Source organism: Microcaecilia unicolor, chromosome 4 (assembly GCF_901765095.1).
Source record: "Microcaecilia unicolor chromosome 4, aMicUni1.1, whole genome shotgun sequence".
Classification (NCBI taxonomy): domain Eukaryota; kingdom Metazoa; phylum Chordata; class Amphibia; order Gymnophiona; family Siphonopidae; genus Microcaecilia; species Microcaecilia unicolor.
In genome coordinates this window covers 92,968,843-92,987,464 of record NC_044034.1, presented here as the reverse complement: position 1 = coordinate 92,987,464, position 18,622 = coordinate 92,968,843, and the positions used below count along the sequence as shown (strand labels likewise).

Below are 18,622 nucleotides of genomic sequence, written 5' to 3'. Positions count from 1 at the left end.
ACACGTGCATATATGCTATTCCATCTGTATGCTATTCTGTACGTGTGTGAGTATAGTCTGTAGTGTTCATTTCACAGGTTGCATACATGTTGGCAGAGTCCAGGTGGAGTATGGTTGGAGCACACGCTTATGCACATATCTTATGGAATACCATAAGATATGTGCCTCTCTCCAGCACTTAGGTGCGATCATTTGTACTAGCTCTGTGGCTGGTATAAGTGATTGTACCCTAATCACAAATACATACTTCCTTAGCATCCAACTATACGAGTCTGCACAAGGAGGTGGTATTCCCTTCCTACCAGCAGATGTAGGTAGAGAAATTGGTTCCTTCCAGTGACATCCACTGGTACTTATTGTCCTGCAATGGCAGAAGGATGTAAGTCTATTCTTGCTGATTTGTGGAAAAAAAAAGAAACGTGTTTTGCTTGATATCTCTGCAATGAACTTAACACTTTTGCCTCTATATTGGTGATCCTAAAGGGGCCATGCAGAAGTCCAACTTAGGACTTGAATCTGATACTCATTGTGCTTATAGGAACCTCCTTTGAGCTCTTGAGGCCAGCATCACTTGCTTCAGCCAGGAGTGGGTTGAAGCTTCAGGCTCTCTCCTATCAGGATCCATATCTCACCTTCTCAGAGGACTTGGTGTCCATTCACTCAGTCCCCTCTTTTCTCCCGAAGGCCATCTCTCCCTTCCATGTGAATCAGGAGGTTTGTCTGCCATTTCTTCTGGGCGGTTACACAAGCCAGAAGACTCCATACGTTGGGTGTCTGCAGAGTCCTGATTAGGTATTTGCAGGAGACAAATCCCTTTTGTCTCTGATCATTTGTTTGTCCTTTTCCTTGACCCACGAAAGGGCCAAGTGGCATCAAAAGCTTCCATTGTACACTGAAGGTGGCCATTGAGGCTGCCTATATTTACAGAAACATGCAGGTTCCTTCAGACCTGGGAGCACAAACACCACTTTCCCTATTCCCCGATTGTTTTTGTACCTTGTTGAATGCTGCACAGCTGTGCAGCTTGTATGTATTTGATTTAGCTGGAAAAGGTACCCATCAATAGTACATGTGCTGCAAAAACACCAATAAACACCGATTTTATTTTTTCATACCCTTTAAGGATCCCCTAATTAGCAGCAAAATAAAACACCTAAATTAACATTTATGCACTTTAAAAACAAGGCCCTAATATTTTTCTAGCAAGTACATTTTGTGTTTATCTTAAACTGATATTTTCGTGTTTGAATCTTTATTAGTTTTAACAAAACCCAATCTTGCACAGTACTAACTGCTATACAGACAACATCAGAAGCACGCAGCCAATTAACAATAACAGTGACATTCCATTCACCCACTCCCTCCCCACTAAACCTCCCTCTTCTCAAAAACCAGAACCCTCATCCACACTCTTATCACCTCCCGCTTAGACTACTGCAACTTGCTTCTCACAGGTCTCCCACTGAGCCATCTCTCTCCTCTTCAATCTGTTCAAAATTCTGCTGCACGACTAATATTCCGCCAGTGTGGTTATGCTCATATTAGCCCTCTCCTCAAGTCACTTCATTGGCTCCCTATCCGTTTCCGCATTCAGTTCAAACTCCTCTTATTGACCTATAAGTGCATTCACTCTGCAGCTCCTCAGTACCTCTCCACTCTCATCTCTCCCTACATTCCTCCCCGGGAACTCCGTTCACTGGGCAAATTTCTCTTATCTGCACCCTTCTCCTCCACCGCTAACTCCAGACTCCGTTCCTTCTATCTTGCTGCACCGTATGCCTAGATTAAACTTCCTGAGCCGGTACGCCAAGCCTCATCTCTGGCCATCTTCAAATCTAAGCTAAAAGCCCACCTCCTCGATGCTGCTTTTAACTCCTAAACCTAACCCTTCAACTGTCCCCTATCCCTGATATGTCCTGTCTGTCCTAACCCTTATCCCTTACTTGTCCTGTCTGTCTGTCATAATCAGATTGTAAGCTGTATCGAGCAGGGACTGTCTCTCCATGTTCAAGTGTGAAGCGCTGTGTACGTCCGGTAGCGCTATAGAAATGATAAGTAGTAGTAGTAGTAACAGTAAAAGTAAAAGTCCCACCCTTCCGCCCCGGGGTGCTCCAACCTTAATTACATTTGCAAATTGTACAGCAGTGCACAGGCTCTTTTTATTCTCACTTTCCAGACTTGCCTGGTGCATGTGCATATGTAGTATTCTTAACAGCAGCCACATTACAATCACTGGGCTCTGCTGGCTGTCTGCTAATCAAACAGTGGGTGCCAGCAGGTACAAGGTCACGATGAGGGGCATAATTGAACGAAAACGCCTATCTCCATGGGCGTTTATCTCCAAGAACGGGTCCGTGAAGGGGCGGACCGAACCGTATTTTGGGAAAAAATAGACGCCCATGTTTTATTCAACAATGTGTGAGCTGGGTGTTTTTGTTTTTCAGCGATAATGGAAAATGAAAGCGCCCAGCTCAAAAACGAATAAATCCAAGGCATTTGTTCGTGGGAGGGGCCAGGATTCGTAGTGCACTGGTCCCCCTCACATGCCAGGACACCAACCGGGCACCCTAGGGGGCACTTTTACAAAAACAAAAAAAAAAGGTAAAAGAGCTCCCAGGTGCATAGCACCCTTCCCTTGTGTGTTGAGCCCCCCAAATCCCCCTCAAAACCCACTGCCCACAAGTCTACACCATTACTATAGCCCTAAGAGGTGAAGGGGGGCACCTACATGTGGATACAGTGGGTTTGGGGGGGTTGGACGACTAATAAGCATTAAGCAGCACAATTGTAACAGGTAGGGGGGATGGGCCTGGGTCCACCTGCCTAAAGTCCACTGCACCCCCTAACAACTCCTCCAGTGACCTGCCTACTGCTGTCAGGGAGCTGGGTATGACATTTGAGGGTGAAAATAAAAAGTTGAGAAACTTCATTTTTTGTGGTGGGAGGGGGTTAGTGACCACTGGGGGAGTCAGGGGAGGTCATCCCCGATTCCCTCCAGTGGTCATCTGGTCATTTAGGGCACTTTTTGGGGCCTTATTCGTGAAAAAACAGGGTCCAGGAAAAGTGTCCTAAATTCTAGCTAAAAACGCATACTTTTTTCCCATTATCGGTGAAATGCGCCCATCTCTGTTCGGCAGATAACCACGCCCCAGTTCCGCCTTCGCCACACCTCTGACACGCCCCCATCAACTTTGTCCGCATCCGCGACGGATTGCAGTTGAAAATGTCCAAAACTCGGCTTTCGATTATACCGCTTTATTCGTTTTTGTGAGATAAACGTCCATCTCCCGATTTAGGTCGGAACTTGGGCGTTTTTCTCATTCGATTATAAGCAGGGATGTCTCTTAACGCTTCTCCCTTCATGAATCTGAGTGGGAATAATGGTACTTGGCATGCCATATAGTACAGACTGTTTTGTTCATTTCTAGTAACTGTGAAACTCCTAGTTTTGTTCAAGCTTTTACGGCAGCTTTCCAGATGTTAACCTCAAAGGCTTAAGCTTCAATGGCCATTGGCATATTTAAAGGGACAGCAGAGAAGGGAAAATGAAACCACAGCTTTTATAATACTGGATTTATCTATAATACTGCTCAATAATCAAGAAAGTAACCCAATTTATGGCAGCAAAACTTATCTAATTTTTAAAAAATTTAACTAGACTCTTATTGGTTCTTATTTTGGTCATACTGCTTTATTTTCACTCTTTTGTGCTGGCATATTTTGTTTTGTAAATGTGTTTTTTACTTGAATAGAAACCTAATAAACATTTATCTTTAAAAAACTGCTTTATATATTTTAACACTTTTTTAAATTGAAAGTTGTGTACTTTTTATTATGACTCTGCTGTGTTTTGTAAAGAAAACATCTTCCTACTTGTATGGTCCCATAGCTATTTATCAAACATTGTGCCTTGTTTACTAAGCCGTGCTGTAGGTGCACTAACATTTTAAGCGCACGTTAATTGCTAATATTGGACTAACTTAATACATTTTTTGATTAGCTTTTCGAATACTGAAAGGATGCTTTAAAACAATACAGGAACATAAGACCTTTGAAGTCAAAATGATTAAATATTTTGACACCCACCAGACAGGACTTAACAAAGATCTGGGTTTTCTAGCCCATTATAAACCATGACATTTAACTGCTTTGTCATTCTCTGATCACCATGCAGATCTCCCTGTCCCTCGTCCTCTCAGCCCTCTCTGTTTCTCACCTAGCCCACCCCTCCCTCATACCTACAGACTGTCACTGAAATACTTTGATGTTTCACTTATATATGCTGTTACTTATCAAAATTTGCTTATTTCTGATCTGACGAAGAAGGGCTACCTTTGAAAGGTAATCAAAAAATGTATTAAGTTAGTCCAATAAAAAAGGTATCTTATTTTCTTTTCTATGTTTTATTTTATTCTATTTCTATTGATTACACATCCTCTGGCAAAGAGCTCCAGAGCTTAACTATTCGTTGAGTGAAAAAATATTTCCTCCTATTAGTTTTAAAAGTATTTCTGTGTAATTTCTTTCTAGTCTTTGTACTTTTGGAATGAATAAAGCATCGATTTACTTCTACTCATTCTACACCACTCAGGATTTTGTAGACCTCAATCATATTTCCCCTCATCTGTCTCTTTTCGAAGCTGGAGAGCTCTAACTTCTTTAGCCTTTCCTCATACGAGAGGAGTTCTGTCCCCTTTATCATTTTGGTCGCTCTTCTTTGAACCTTTTCTAATTCCGCTATATCTTTTTTTTTAAATACGGTGACCAGAACTGAACGCAGTACTCGAAGTGCGGTTGCACCATGGAGCGATACAGTGGCATTATAGTATTTTTGATCTTATTCACCATCCCTTTCCTAATAATTCCTAGTATCCTGTTTGCTTTTTTGGCCACCGCCGTACACTGAGCAGAAGATTTCAGCGTATTATCTACTACAACACCTAGATCTTTTTCTTGGTTGCTGACCCTCAAGGTAGATCCTAGCATCAGATGACTATGATTCGGATTATTCTTTCCAATATGCATCACCTTACTAAGAGTGCTGGCACTATGCAGATTGTGGCAGAAAACACTTTTTAAAAGAAGAGAAGAGGTACCGGATTGCGGGTGGTGGGGGAGGACACCAATGTGCAAGATCGGGCCCCTCAAGTGTGTAAGTTGGAGAAGGGGCTTGATTGCGTGTGACTTGGTATACCATCTGCCTATGTACTTGTCCCAAGTTCAAGAAAGCTTAGGACAAGTACATAGGATCTCTAAGGAAGTGATGTGGAGAATAGATGGTATGGATGGGTTAGACTGGATGGGCCATATGTTCTATATATGCCTACATTTTTCTATGTTTCTAAGTTAATTTTCAGAGGGAAGCCCAGTGCAGATTTTCCCTTTGAAAATGCAGCAGCCACAGGAATGGGGCACCCTTTTATAGTCATTTGCACCTATTTTGAGACAGAACCCTATACACCCACTGAAATTACACATATGGCTGTCAAACTGAAATTGTCACTTGTACTCTCTCTCCTCTGACCAGTGCCACTGTTAGTCATGCTGTGGCCCAGGGACAAAATTTGAGGGGGGCTCCCAGAACCCTCTTGCAGGCTGTGCCTTCAACGTCAGGCAGGCTTGGGGCCCCCTGTGGCATGGGGCCCATGGCAGTTGCCCTGTTTGCATCCCCTTTAATGCCAACCCTGCTCCCAATCTATCCCTTTTTCGATCATGTGTGAAAATACCTGCATTGTGACCACCATAGGTACTTTTACCGTCATTTGCGGGCGGGGGGGGGGGAGCAAGTTAATTTCCAGTGGGTCCTTTTCCATGGGTAAACAGTTTATTTGATTGTCTCCTTAGGGTAAGACCATCAAAATGGATTACATTCATTCATATTAAATTAGGGAAAAAAAAGGTTACAATCTGATAGAAGTTGCAGAAAATATAAAACACGACGAAACAGCAGTGGCCAATCAGGCTCTGAAAATTCAGTAGAGGAGCCTGCATGCTATGCCAGCCTATTGAGAGCTGGCCTCCCTCTGTGTGTTAATGCATTGGTGGCCTGGGGTCTGGTAAGGATCTGCACAGCAGCACTCTAGTTCACTTACATTCATTAGTGGTAAGAGTAGCTAAGTAGAATGAGCTTTTAATCTATTATTATTATTATTTATTACATTTGTACCCCGCGCTTTCCCACACTTGGCAGGCTCAATGCGGCTTACATAGTAACAATCTAAATAATTACAAAGTCGTAAGAAGAATATACAGTTTGCGTTAAACGCAAAACTAATGGAGCTGACGGAAAGTAAGTTAAACATAGGAGGAATTGGGTGCAGAAGGAAATGAGCATTGGGAGGTAGGCGTAGAAAGATGAAAAGGAATGGATAATGGGGAACATGGTCAGAATATAACTATTGTCAATAAGAATCGTCTGGGCAAGTTTTGGTTAGGTTGGATCGTTAGGGTAGGCTACCTTGAAGAGATGGGTCTTCAGTACTTTTCTGAAGGGCAGAAGGCCGTTAATGGTACGGATAGATCTTGGTAAAGCATTCCAAAGCTGGCTGCCTAAAAAAGAAAAATTGGATGCGTGGAAGGATTTGTACTTAATACCTTTGCAGTTGGGGAGGTGTAGATTGAGGTAAGTACGGGAAGACGTCAAACTGTTCCTGGATGGGAGGTCAATAAGGTAATTCATGTAGGTGGGGGCTTCTCCGTGTAATATCCTGTAGATCATTGTGTGGAATCTATTACAGACTTCCTCAAGAATGTAATACCGATATGAAAAAGTAGGGACTCTTAATAACTTCGCTCATGTTCAAATGACTTTTATAAAACACTTTTTTGGCAGAACTGCAGCTTTAAAGAAACTTGCATTGTTTTGTAATGATTAGAAATGTTGATTTTTCAATACAGCCATTTGGAGTAATCATCTAGGATTGTGATACAAAGTTAATTGATTATAGAAGACTTTTAAGGGAGCTTGCCAACTGGACCCTGGTGTTACTTTACTCAGCAGAGAACACAAGGCCTCAGTCTACTACCAAGACCTTTTGCCATTTCATTCCAGTCTGGCAACTGAGGATGAGTTGATCATGGGTTGCTTTCTTATTATGGTTGGAAACTAGACACACAGGAAGGAATGGTCAAAAGTCTGTGTCCCAAAAATGACATAGACCAGGATCACATTTTTGTATTTTATATCGCATTCATATCGTATGCTATCAGTGTGAACTCAGTGGAGGAGGGAAAGATATCTTAAGATTGAAATTGGTGAGCAAAATGTTATTAACAATATTGTTGGATTAATCATATATTTATAATTAATGTGACTATCCTGCAGCCACATTAAAACCACTCTTAAGACTGTTGACTTGCATGGTATTATGCTCCAAAATTGCATCATCTATAACTGCCTGTATGTGGTTGGCATGGTAGCGAATTTCTGACTGCCCTGTTTGTGATTCCAGTGTTTAACCTGCACGGAGTAGCGGGTACAACTTTGGCCGCCCTGGATGGACCGTGCAGGTCTGCTGCCATTTATTATGTTACTATGATGGTTTTTTGGGACTGGAGAAAGAAATATAGGTATGGAAAGAATGTCTAAGGAAAATAAATTATCAAGGAATATATTTTACAGGCATTCCAACACATTTCTGACACAAGATTTTCTGTGCTCTCCCTCAAATATCAAAATACCCAGTCCAACTGAGTCTTGATTTAGCTGAACTAGTTCAGATGGCTATACAGATCTGACTTACCATTAACTATTCTTCTTGAATCATGTTTTTCAGAGTCCAGCTAACTGTGATGGGACGGGAGCTATGTACTTCATAGGATGTGGTTATAATGCCTTTCCTGTAGGTTCGGAGTATGCTGATTTTCCACACATGGATGACAAACAAAATGACAGAGAGATCCGAAAATTCAGATACATTATACATGCTGAGCAGAATGCCTTGACATTCAGGTGAGGGAGTGGTTATTTTCTGTTGTGTCACTTGTGTGTGTGTGTGTGTGTGTGTGTGTGTGTGTGTGTGTGTGCCTATTTGTTTTTTATTGGGAGGAAGGTGAAAAGATTTAGAGAAGGGAAGCAAGGGTGTTTCTTTCAGATATTTAGTGACTCCTTTTCTAATCTTCTAGGACAGATTTCAGAATCTTTTATCACTAGGCTCCTTTACCCCAATGCCAGAAAACCAAAGCAAATAAAGGACAGCAAGGAACCAACCTAAGCACTAATATTGTCAGCTACACTGCTGGCTCTTCCTTATCCCAAATACATGGTCATAGTCAATGAACAAGTCTATAGTGGAAATAGGAAGGCTACATATGACAGTGGGTAACTGAGTTGAGCTGAGACCTGTGCTGCCTACCGTTGTTAAGCCGGGCAGTGTGCTAGACTGGTTTTGTAAGCGCCATTTCATCCATTCTGTGTGCCCCAATGTAGGATTTATGAATTCTATACCTCAAATCATGTGAATGCAACTGTTGTGGACCCACTCTCAGCACTGTTCAAGGCTGTCAGCTGAGTGGACCAGTTCAGTACATGCTTGCCAGCAACCAGAAGTTGATGAAGAGTCGCTGCCACCCCTCCCTTATGAAATAAAAATGACAACCCCACTGCCTGGAAAAGATGCCATATAAAGGTGTTCCTGCGTACGTCAGCCCCTTGATGTCGTTTGCTACTGCCACAGGGCTAGAGGAGTTGTAGAATTGCCTTAGCACCCCCTCAACACTTTGTTATACCCTGCATGGGGCCTGCAAGCATTTTTCAAAAGGGAAGATCTTAATATAGTTTCCTACTGAAAATGCAAGGTTGACCATGCCATGCCACAGGTATATTACTAAGTACAGACTTTGCAATTGCTTTGAAACAGGAACAAAGACTGTGTCTTAAACCACACCCTGCTCCTGTGCATTGATCTACCCTTTTCAGCACACGAGTACTTTTATCCACAAATGTCAAGGGCAATGTTCAGCTACCCAGGTAAAATCACCTTATTTGTTGTATGGTACTTGTCTCAAATATGCAGGGGAACAATAGCTAGGAAGCACTTGAGGAGGTTGATATTTTTTGTTAATCTTGACTCCACCCAGTCAACTGACCCACTTAATCAGGAATTGGGACAACATAACCTGGAATTGTGCCTAACTTTTATTATTACTTTATATAATATTTTAAAGTAAATTGCTGTAATGCTTCTGCTAAGAAGCAGTTACTTTATATGTATACTTTTTATACTTCATTATTAGGGTAACACTGTGCATTCTTTTCTTTCTGCATTTTATAGTATAGATGAACAATCGTACAAATTATGTTATGCATATCTATTCTACATTTAGTAAGATGATGTGAAAGATATTCAAAGAAATTAATAACTTTGATTCATTATTTTAGGTGCCAGGAGATAAACCCAGAAGAGAGAAGTATGATTTTTGTGACAAAATGCCCTTGCGATGAATGTGTGCCATTAATAAAGGGCGCTGGCATAAAACAGATCTATGCCGGAGATATGGACATTGGAAAAATAAAGGCAGACATTTCTTACATGAAGTTTGCTGAGCTTAGGAATGTCAGCAAATATACAGTAAGTACCATACCCTATGTGTTACACAAGTAGATTTTCACTTTTGAGGTACAATCATTGCAGAAGAAATGCACAATACCTGAAGCTTGTGTCTAGTCAAGTTTTACCTTATGTGCCCTACCAGCCATGACATTCTAAATCACTGTTATCAGTTCTGTCCTGTAGATGCACCTAACCAGACTGTTTTATAGGGTATAATTGTTTTCTGTGGAGAACCAATGCATGCAAATCTCATGCGTATTCATTGTGGATATTCTAAACACCAGATCAGTTAGGTGTGCCTCTAGGATTGAACTGGGAAACACTGACACAGTAGATCATATGCATATTAGAATTTGTTCTATAAGGAGTGGAGGAGTGGCCTAGTGGTTAGGGTGGTGGACTTTGGTCCTGAGGAACTGAGTTCAATTCCCGGCACAGGCAGCTCCTTGTGACTCTGGGCAAGTCACTTAACCCTCCATTGCCCCATGTAAGCTGCATTGAGCCTACCATGAGTGGGAAAGCGCGGGGTACAAATGTAAAAAAAAACCAAACTTATTTTAAAAGTATTATAAACAGCTCTGCTGCCAAGGGCAAGAGGCGGTATAGCGAAGAACTCCATTAAAACAGGAGAGTTAGGGAGGGAATGGGGTGAGGGGATTGAGAGGGTAGGGATGGGAGGAGGGGGAATGTGGAGAGATACTGGGGAGTTATAAAAACAAAAACCCCTTTCAAGCTTTTGGTTTCTGAATGGGTATTGATGGGGGAATGAAGGGGGGGATATAGGAGAGATTAAGATAATGCACTACAGATGGTATAATATGGAATTAAATTATTTGTTACTCAGCCCCGTTTAACCCGTGGGCATGCTTTTATGTTTATTCCAATCTTGGTATACTGCAATTCAAAAATTATCAAACCAGTATACTATAGAGTAAATAAGTAAAAAAAAAAAAAAAGAAAGAAAAATAGTACAGTACTGGTGAGCCCACTGAGCTACTCATCAAACGCCTGCTCAAAGAAACTTGCAGAAACTCATAGTAATAACTTTTTCAGGTACATCAGAGGCAGAAAACCTTTGAGGGAATCTGTGGGACTGTTAGATCTTCAAGGAGCAAAAGGGGCACTCAGTGAGGACAAGACCTTAGTGGAGAGACTGAATGAATTATTTGCTTCGGTCTTTACTAAAGAAAATGTAAAGATCCTACCTGTACCAGAAATGGTTTTCAAGAGTGATGATGTGGAGGAACTGACCCTGGAAGATGTATTGAGCCAAATTGACAAATTTAAAGAGTAGTAAATCACCAGGACCAGTTGGTATGCATCCCAGGGTACTGAAAAAAACTCAAACATGAAATTGCTGATCTGCTGTTAATCTGTAACCTGTCATTAAAATCATCCGAAGATTAGAGGGTGGCCAATTTTTTAAAAGGGTTTCAGAGGTGATTTGGGAAATTACAGAACAGTAAGCCTGACTTCAGTGCTGGGCAAAATAGTAAAAACTATTATAAATAATAAAATTACCGAGCACATAGACAGACAAACGTTGTTTAATGGGACAGAGTCAGCATGGATTCAGCCAAGGGAAGTTATGCCTCACCAGTTTGATTCATTTATTTGAAGATGTGGATAAACATATGGAAAAAAGTAAGCCGGTTGATGTAGTATCTAGATTTTCAGAAAGCCTTTAACAAAGTCCCTTGTGAGAGATTCCTGAAAAAATTAAAAAGCTATGGGATAGGAGGCAATATTCTATTGTGGATTAGGAGCTGATTAATGGATAGAAAACAGAGGGTAGGTTTTCCTGGCCATTTTTCTCAGTGGAGGATGGTGAATAGTGGAGTGTCACAGGGATCTGTATTGGGCCCAGTGCTATTTAACGTATATAAGTATGACCATACTGGGACAGACCAAAGGTCCATCAAGCCCAGCATCCTGTTTCCAACTGTGGCCAATCCAGGTCACAAATACCTGGCAAGATCTCAAAAAAGTACAAAACATTTTATACTGCTTATCCCAGAAATAGTGGATTTTCCCCAAGTCCATTTAATAAGTGTCTATGGACTTTTCCTTTAGGAAGCCGTCCAAACCTTTTTTAAATTCCGCTAAGCTAACCTCCTTTACCACATTCTCTGGTAATGAATTCCAGAGTTTAATTACATGAGTGAAGAAAAGCTTTCTCCTTTCCTGAAGTTACTATTGAGGAAACTACACTTCTCCTTTCTTCCTCAAAATGTACCACCTGTTCCTCTGATCCCATTCCCACCCACCTTCTTAATGCCATCTCTCCTACTCTTATTCCTTTTATCTGTCACATTCTCAACCTCTCACTTTCCACTGCGACTGTCCCTGCTGCCTTTAAACATGCTGTGGTCACACCTCTCCTTAAGAAGCCTTCACTTGACCCTACTTGTCCCTCTAATTACCGACCCATCTCCCTCCTTCCTTTTCTCTCCAAATTACTTGAGCGTGCTGTTCACCGCCGCTGCCTTGATTTTCTCTCCTCACATGCTATTCTTGACCCATTACAATCTGGTTTTCGCCCTCTCCACTCAACCGAAACTGCGCTTACTAAAGTCTCCAATGACCTATTACTGGCTAAATCCAGAGGTCAATATTCCATCCTCATTCTTCTTGATCTTTCCGCTGCTTTTGACACTGTCGATCACAGCATACTTCTCGATACCCTGTCCTCACTTGGATTCCAGGGCTCTGTCCTTTCCTGGTTCTCTTCCTACCTCTCCCTCCGCACCTTTAGTGTTCACTCTGGTGGATCCTCTTCTACTTCTATCCCTCTGCCTGTCGGCGTACCTCAGGGTTCTGTTCTTGGTCCCCTCCTCTTTTCTATCTACAGTTCTTCCCTTGGTTCATTAATCTCATCCCATGGCTTTTCCTACCATCTCTATGCTGATGACTCCCAAATCTACCTTTCTACCCCTGATATCTCACCTTGCATCCAAACCAAAGTTTCAGCGTGCTTGTCTGACATTGCTGTCTGGATGTCTCAATGCCACCTGAAATTAAATATGACCAAAACCGAGCTTCTCATTTTCCCCCCCAAACCCACCTCCCCGCTCCCCCCGTTTTCTGTTTCTGTTGATGGCTCTCTCATTCTCCCTGTCTCCTCAGCTCGAAACCTTGGGGTCATCTTTGACTCTTCTCTCTCCTTCTCTGCTCATATCCAGCAGACCGCCAAAACCTGTCGTTTCTTTCTTTACAACATCCGTAAAATCCGCCCCTTTCTTTCCGAGCACTCTACCAAAACCCTCATCCACACCCTTGTCACCTCTCGTTTAGACTACTGCAATCTGCTTCTTGCTGGCCTCCCACTTAGTCACCTCTCCCCTCTCCAGTCGGTTCAAAACTCTGCTGCCCGTCTCATCTTCCGCCAGGGTCGCTTTACTCATACTACCCCTCTCCTCAAGACCCTTCACTGGCTCCCTATCCGTTTTCGCATCCTGTTCAAACTTCTTCTACTAACCTATAAATGTATTCACTCTGCTGCTCCCCAGTATCTCTCCACACTCGTCCTTCCCTACACTCCTTCCCGTGCACTCCGCTCCATGGATAAATCCTTCTTATCTGTTCCCTTCTCCACTACTGCCAACTCCAGACTTCGCGCCTTCTGTCTCGCTGCACCCTACGCCTGGAATAAACTTCCTGAGCCCCTACGTCTTGCCCCATCCTTGGCCACCTTTAAATCTAGACTGAAAGCCCACCTCTTTAACATTGCTTTTGACTCGTAACCACTTGTAACCACTCGCCTCCACCTACCCTCCTCTCTTCCTTCCCGTTCACATTAATTGATTTGATTTGCTTACTTTATTTATTTTTTGTCTATTAGATTGTAAGCTCTTTGAGCAGGGACTGTCTTTCTTCTATGTTTGTGCAGCGCTGCGTATGCCTTGTAGCGCTATAGAAATGCTAAATAGTAGTAGTAGTAGTAGTAGCTTCATCACATGCCCCCTAGTCCTAGTATTTTTGGAAAGTGTAAACGGACGCTTCACATCTACCCGTTCAACTCCACTTATTATTTTGTACACCTCTATCATATCTCCCCTCAGCCACCTTTTCTCCAAGCTGAAGAGCCTTAGCCGCTTTAGCCTTTCTTCATAGGGAAGTCGTCCCATCCCTCATCATTTTCGTTGCCCTTTTCTGCACCTTTTCTAATTCCACTATATCTTGAGATGCGGCGACCAGAATTGAACACAATATTTGAGGTGCGGTCGCACCATGGAGCGATACAAAGGCATAATGTTCTCAGTTTTGTTTTCCATTCCTTTCTTAATAGTACCTAACATTCTATTTGTTTTCTTAGCCGCAGCAGCACACTGAGCAGAAGGTTTCAATGTATCATCAACAACAACACCTAGATCCCTTTCTTGGTCTATGACTCCTAATGTGGAACCTTACATGACGTAGCTATAATTTGGGTTCCTCTTTCCCACATGCATCACTTTGCACTTGCTCACATTAAACGTCATCTGCCATTTAGACACCCAGTCTCATAAGGTCCTCTTGTAATTTTTCACAATTCTCCCGCGATTTAACGACTGAATAACTTTGTGTCATCAGCAAATTTAATTACCTCACTAGTTACTCCCATCTCTAGGTCATTTATAAATATGTTAAAAAGCAGCGGTCCCAGCACAGACCCCTGGGGAACCCCACTAACTACCCTTCTCCATTGAGAATACTGACCATTTAACCCTACTCTCTGTTTTCTATCTTTTAACCAGTTCTTAATCCACAATAGAACACTACCTCCTATCCCATGACTCTCCAGTTTCCTCTGGAGTGTTTCATGAGGTACTTTGTCAAACGCCTTCTGAAAATCCAGATACACAATATCAACCGACTCACTTCTATCCACGTTTGTTCACCCCTTCAAAGAAATGTAGTAGATTGGTGAGGCACGATTTCCCTTCACTAAATCCATGTTGACTAAATCCACGTATTTGTAAAGGATCTGGAAATCGGAACGACAAATGAGGTGATTTAAATTTACAGATGACACAAAACTATTCAAAGTTGTTAAAACAAATATAGAGTGTGAAATTACAGGAAGACCTTAGGAAATTGGAAGATTTGAGCATCCAAATGGCAGATGAAATTTAATATGGATAAATGCAAAGTGAAAACAAATGAAGCAGATCAGTCAGTAGTGCAAATCAATCTTTATTAAAGGGTAAAAACCCAATAAAATGCCAGACAGTCCACGTTTTGCCCAAAAAGGGCTGCGTCAGGGGCTCTAAAATAATAAATTTACATATATAAAAGCATAAATAACAATAAAAATAGCATATATAAAAGCAAAAGAACCAGATCAGTATGACATATAGAGATAAACATACATGAATATAATAGATATTGTGAATACATGTATCTAAGAATATAATAAATAATAATAGAAAATATTATATAGACTAAGTCAATAAGTAAAAAAGATAATAATATACATATGAAGTAGTAGAGTATAAATAGGACACATACCTAAAATATGATCTTCATCAACAAGATGATTAATGGTGTACACCCTAGTTATCACCATATGTAACTATAAGACAAAAAAATAAAGTAAATAAAAAGAAGCTACTGACCAACAACATATAAAAATATGAAAACAAGCAACTCATTTAATGGCCAAACGACTATGGCACCATACCAGATAAAAACCAGCACAGTTGCTTTGTCAAAGGTAGAATCTATGTAGCAAAAAAACAAACAAAATGGTTAAATTAACTTTGGATAACTACGAACACAATCGGACACCAGACGGTGACAACCCAAGTGCAATTTCTAACTTTAGCCAAGAAAGATAAGTAAAGCAATGTAAAGCCAAAACCTACAGCTCTTCAGGAGATGACAGCATGTAACCACACACTTCGGTATCACTGGAAAAAATCTGACAAAGAAGCCAGCGTTTCTTATATCCCTGCAGAGTTTAAAGGTCAAACTATTGCCACCAATATTACCTGGACAAATTTCTTTGAAGATTGTCTCATATTGCCTCTACTTAGTCTACATCATTTCAAAAGCATCAAAGAAATGGGAAGTATTTTATGTGGTATTTTTTCACCATTTGTAAAACAATCTGACACATCTTTCTAGAGTTATACTTTTTGACTCTCTCTTTGGGATGGTCCATCCTTGGCAGCTCAGCAAACTGCAGTTCTGGAGAACTGCAAACCATTTTGTTTTTCAGGATATCCCTAATATATTTGCACTAGTGCCTCCATTTTGTGCCAATAGTTTCATGCATATTCATTAGAGGTATCTTGATATCCAGAATGGTTTGTTGCTCTCCAGAATTGCAGTTTGACACCTCTTTGTAACTGGATTCACAGCAGTTATGAGTTAATTGTAAATTTCTGCTTCCTTTTGTAGGTTCCACTATTGATTTCCATAGTGCTAGTGAGTAACCCCTATTTAATATCCTGGGAACAGATTCCCTGTACAGGTTGTACATTTTTCCTCACAGGCATAAAATATGAATAGACCTCTTTATAAACCAGTTCCTTTGTGTGTGTTTTAGAAGATGTTTGTGTTGTAAGAGAAACAAGTACTATCCAGAAAAAAAAATTACACTTTTCCTTCTTTCTGCAGTGGCAGTTAACTCCAGTAGGTACTGGTATGACAGACCACAGAGAATGTAGCACAGCAAAAAGTGAGTAGTATTAAGCACAGTGGTGGATTGTTACTGGAGATTTAAAGCATCAATGCCTTTTTGTTTTTCCTGAATTTTGTGGCACCTCGCTGAGCTACCAAAACATTTTGGGGCTGCTCGTCCAGTGAAAGCTGCTATTAACTGTACTGTACCTGAGTGTGAAAAATATCTACCTATGTCTTTTTAGCTAATTGCCACAGGCATACAATTATAATATAGTAGATGATGGCAGAAAAAGACCAGTTGACTTATTTAGGCTGCTTGATTATGTATGTCCCAGCTGATGCCGTGGGACATGACTGCTCATAACATCCCTTCTTAGCTGGAACAGGTTTGTTTTTTCCACTATCAGATGAGCACACGAGATTTACCATCTAATTCACACCCAGGATGCTGCCTTTCCCATGTCTGTCCTAAAGATGACTGTCAAATTGCTTGTAATGTGTAATTGAATAGCTTCATGCAGTGATGTAGAGTTCAGCTGAGAAAAAGCAGCTTTACAGGCTTTCCCTATCAGACTTCCCAACTCTCCCAGTTTAGCAGGGAGGCGTCCTCTTGGTGGGAAAAACCTCAGGGATATTCTTGACCAAATATCACCCCTCTTAGTCTCCAGTGCAAATCAGTGAGAGACTGAAACATTTGCCTGTTTTCTCTGAACAAATCAGCCCATTCTAGGAGCTATCAAATGTGTAGATCAATGTGTTCATCCAACTGAAGATGGGCCTTTATGTACTAGGTAAAGATGTGTGCAGAGTTTGAATGAGTTGCTTTTAGTTTTACTTTGGTGGCTATCAAGGTTCATTGACACAAACTCTAAAGATATATTAGACTTTTCTGTTCCTTAGACTGTTGCTTCCTCTTTTTTTATTTACTACTTTTTGCTGTACTTGTGCTTGTCTGGGTTGTTGACTTGGCACATCTGAAGGGGCATGTGGCACATATGGTTGGGCCCCTTCTACTCAGATGCCTGAATGCTCTCTTCACATGCATTGTGCTCCCCACCCTTGCGCTCTGGTATTTTTTTTCTCCCCTTTTCCTTCTCCCCGGAGTGATATACAGACCACCCTCACAGTTGGAGGAAATGGACAGGGACTTAATTGAAGACATCCGCAAGATAGCTAGGAAAGGGGAAGTACTACTGATAGGTGACTTCAATATGCCGGATGTTGATTGGGGTGTCCCGGCTGCGGGGTCATCTAGAAGCAAAGAGATCTTAGATTCCCTACAGGAAGAATTGTTCCAGTAGTGGGTAACAGAACCGACGCGGGATGGAGCTGATCTGGACCTGGTGCTTACGAATGGAGAGTACGTTTCTGACGTCAAGGTGGCAGACCATTTGGCATCTAGTGATCATCATATGGTATGGTTCAATATTAAAACAGAAGAGAGGACTCATTCGAGATTGAAGGTCCTGGATTTCAAAGGAACTAACTTTGCCGAGATGGGGGAATTTCTCAAGGAACAGTTAGCGGGATGGGAACAGCTGAAGGATGTAGAACAGCAATGGACAAGACTGAAAGGAGCTATATTAAAGGCAACTAACCTTTATGTTAGAAAATTACATAAAAGTAAGAGGAAAAGAAGGCCTCTCAGGTACTCGAATGTAGTAGCTGAAAAGATAAGGGTAAGGAGGCTAGCCTTTACACGTTATAAGACGACTCAGAAAGATGAAAACAGGAGAGAATACCTAAATAAGCGAAGGGAAGCTGGAAAAGCTATCAGGAAAGCGAAGCGGCAAATGGAGGAAAAGATAGCTAATATAGTAAAATTGGGGGATAAGACCTTTTTCAGATATGTAAGTGACAAGAGGAAGTGCCATAATTGTATTGTGAGGCTCAAAGCTGAGGGAAAGAAATATGTGGAAGATAAGGATAAAGCTGAACTGCTTAACAATTATTTTAGCTCTGTGTTCACGAATGAAAGACCTGGGGTAGGACTGCTGAAAACAAAGGCTAAAGGGGATGGATATATGGTAGGCCAAGACCCATTTACGGAGGACTGTGTTCGTGAGGAGCTTGCCAAACTAAAAGTAGACAGAGCAATGGGGCCTAATGGGATACACCCAAGGGTGCTTAAGGAACTCTGAGAAGTTCTGTCGGCTCCGCTGATGGACCTCTTCAATGCTTCCTTAGAAAACTGGTGTGGTCCCGGTGGACTGGAGAAGGGCGGATGTGGTTCCTTTGCACAAGAATGGAAGTAAGGAGGAGGTTGGGAATTACAGACCTGTCAGTCTGACCTCGGTGGTGAGTAAGCTAATGGAAATGCTTCTAAAGAGGAGGATTGTGAGATTTCTTGAACTACATGGAATGCGGGACCCAAGGCAGCATGGCTGCATAAGTGGCAGGTCGTCGTGACAGACAAATCTGTCTTCTTTGACTGGGTGACCAAACAGTTTGATGTGGTATAC

The 18,622-nt window shown here is 41.6% G+C and overlaps 1 protein-coding gene across 1 annotated transcript in view; it reads left to right on the top strand.

Annotated features, from left to right (window-relative positions):
• LOC115468631 (cytidine and dCMP deaminase domain-containing protein 1-like) overlaps nucleotides 1-18,622 on the top strand; it is a 51,673-nt gene that overhangs the window by 28,516 nt on the left and 4,535 nt on the right. The window contains exons 6-8 of the mRNA XM_030200474.1: nucleotides 7,776-7,951; nucleotides 9,380-9,569; nucleotides 16,155-16,215. Coding sequence (XP_030056334.1) covers nucleotides 7,776-7,951; nucleotides 9,380-9,569; nucleotides 16,155-16,215 — 427 coding nt within the window. The remainder of the gene's footprint in view (nucleotides 1-7,775; nucleotides 7,952-9,379; nucleotides 9,570-16,154; nucleotides 16,216-18,622) is intronic.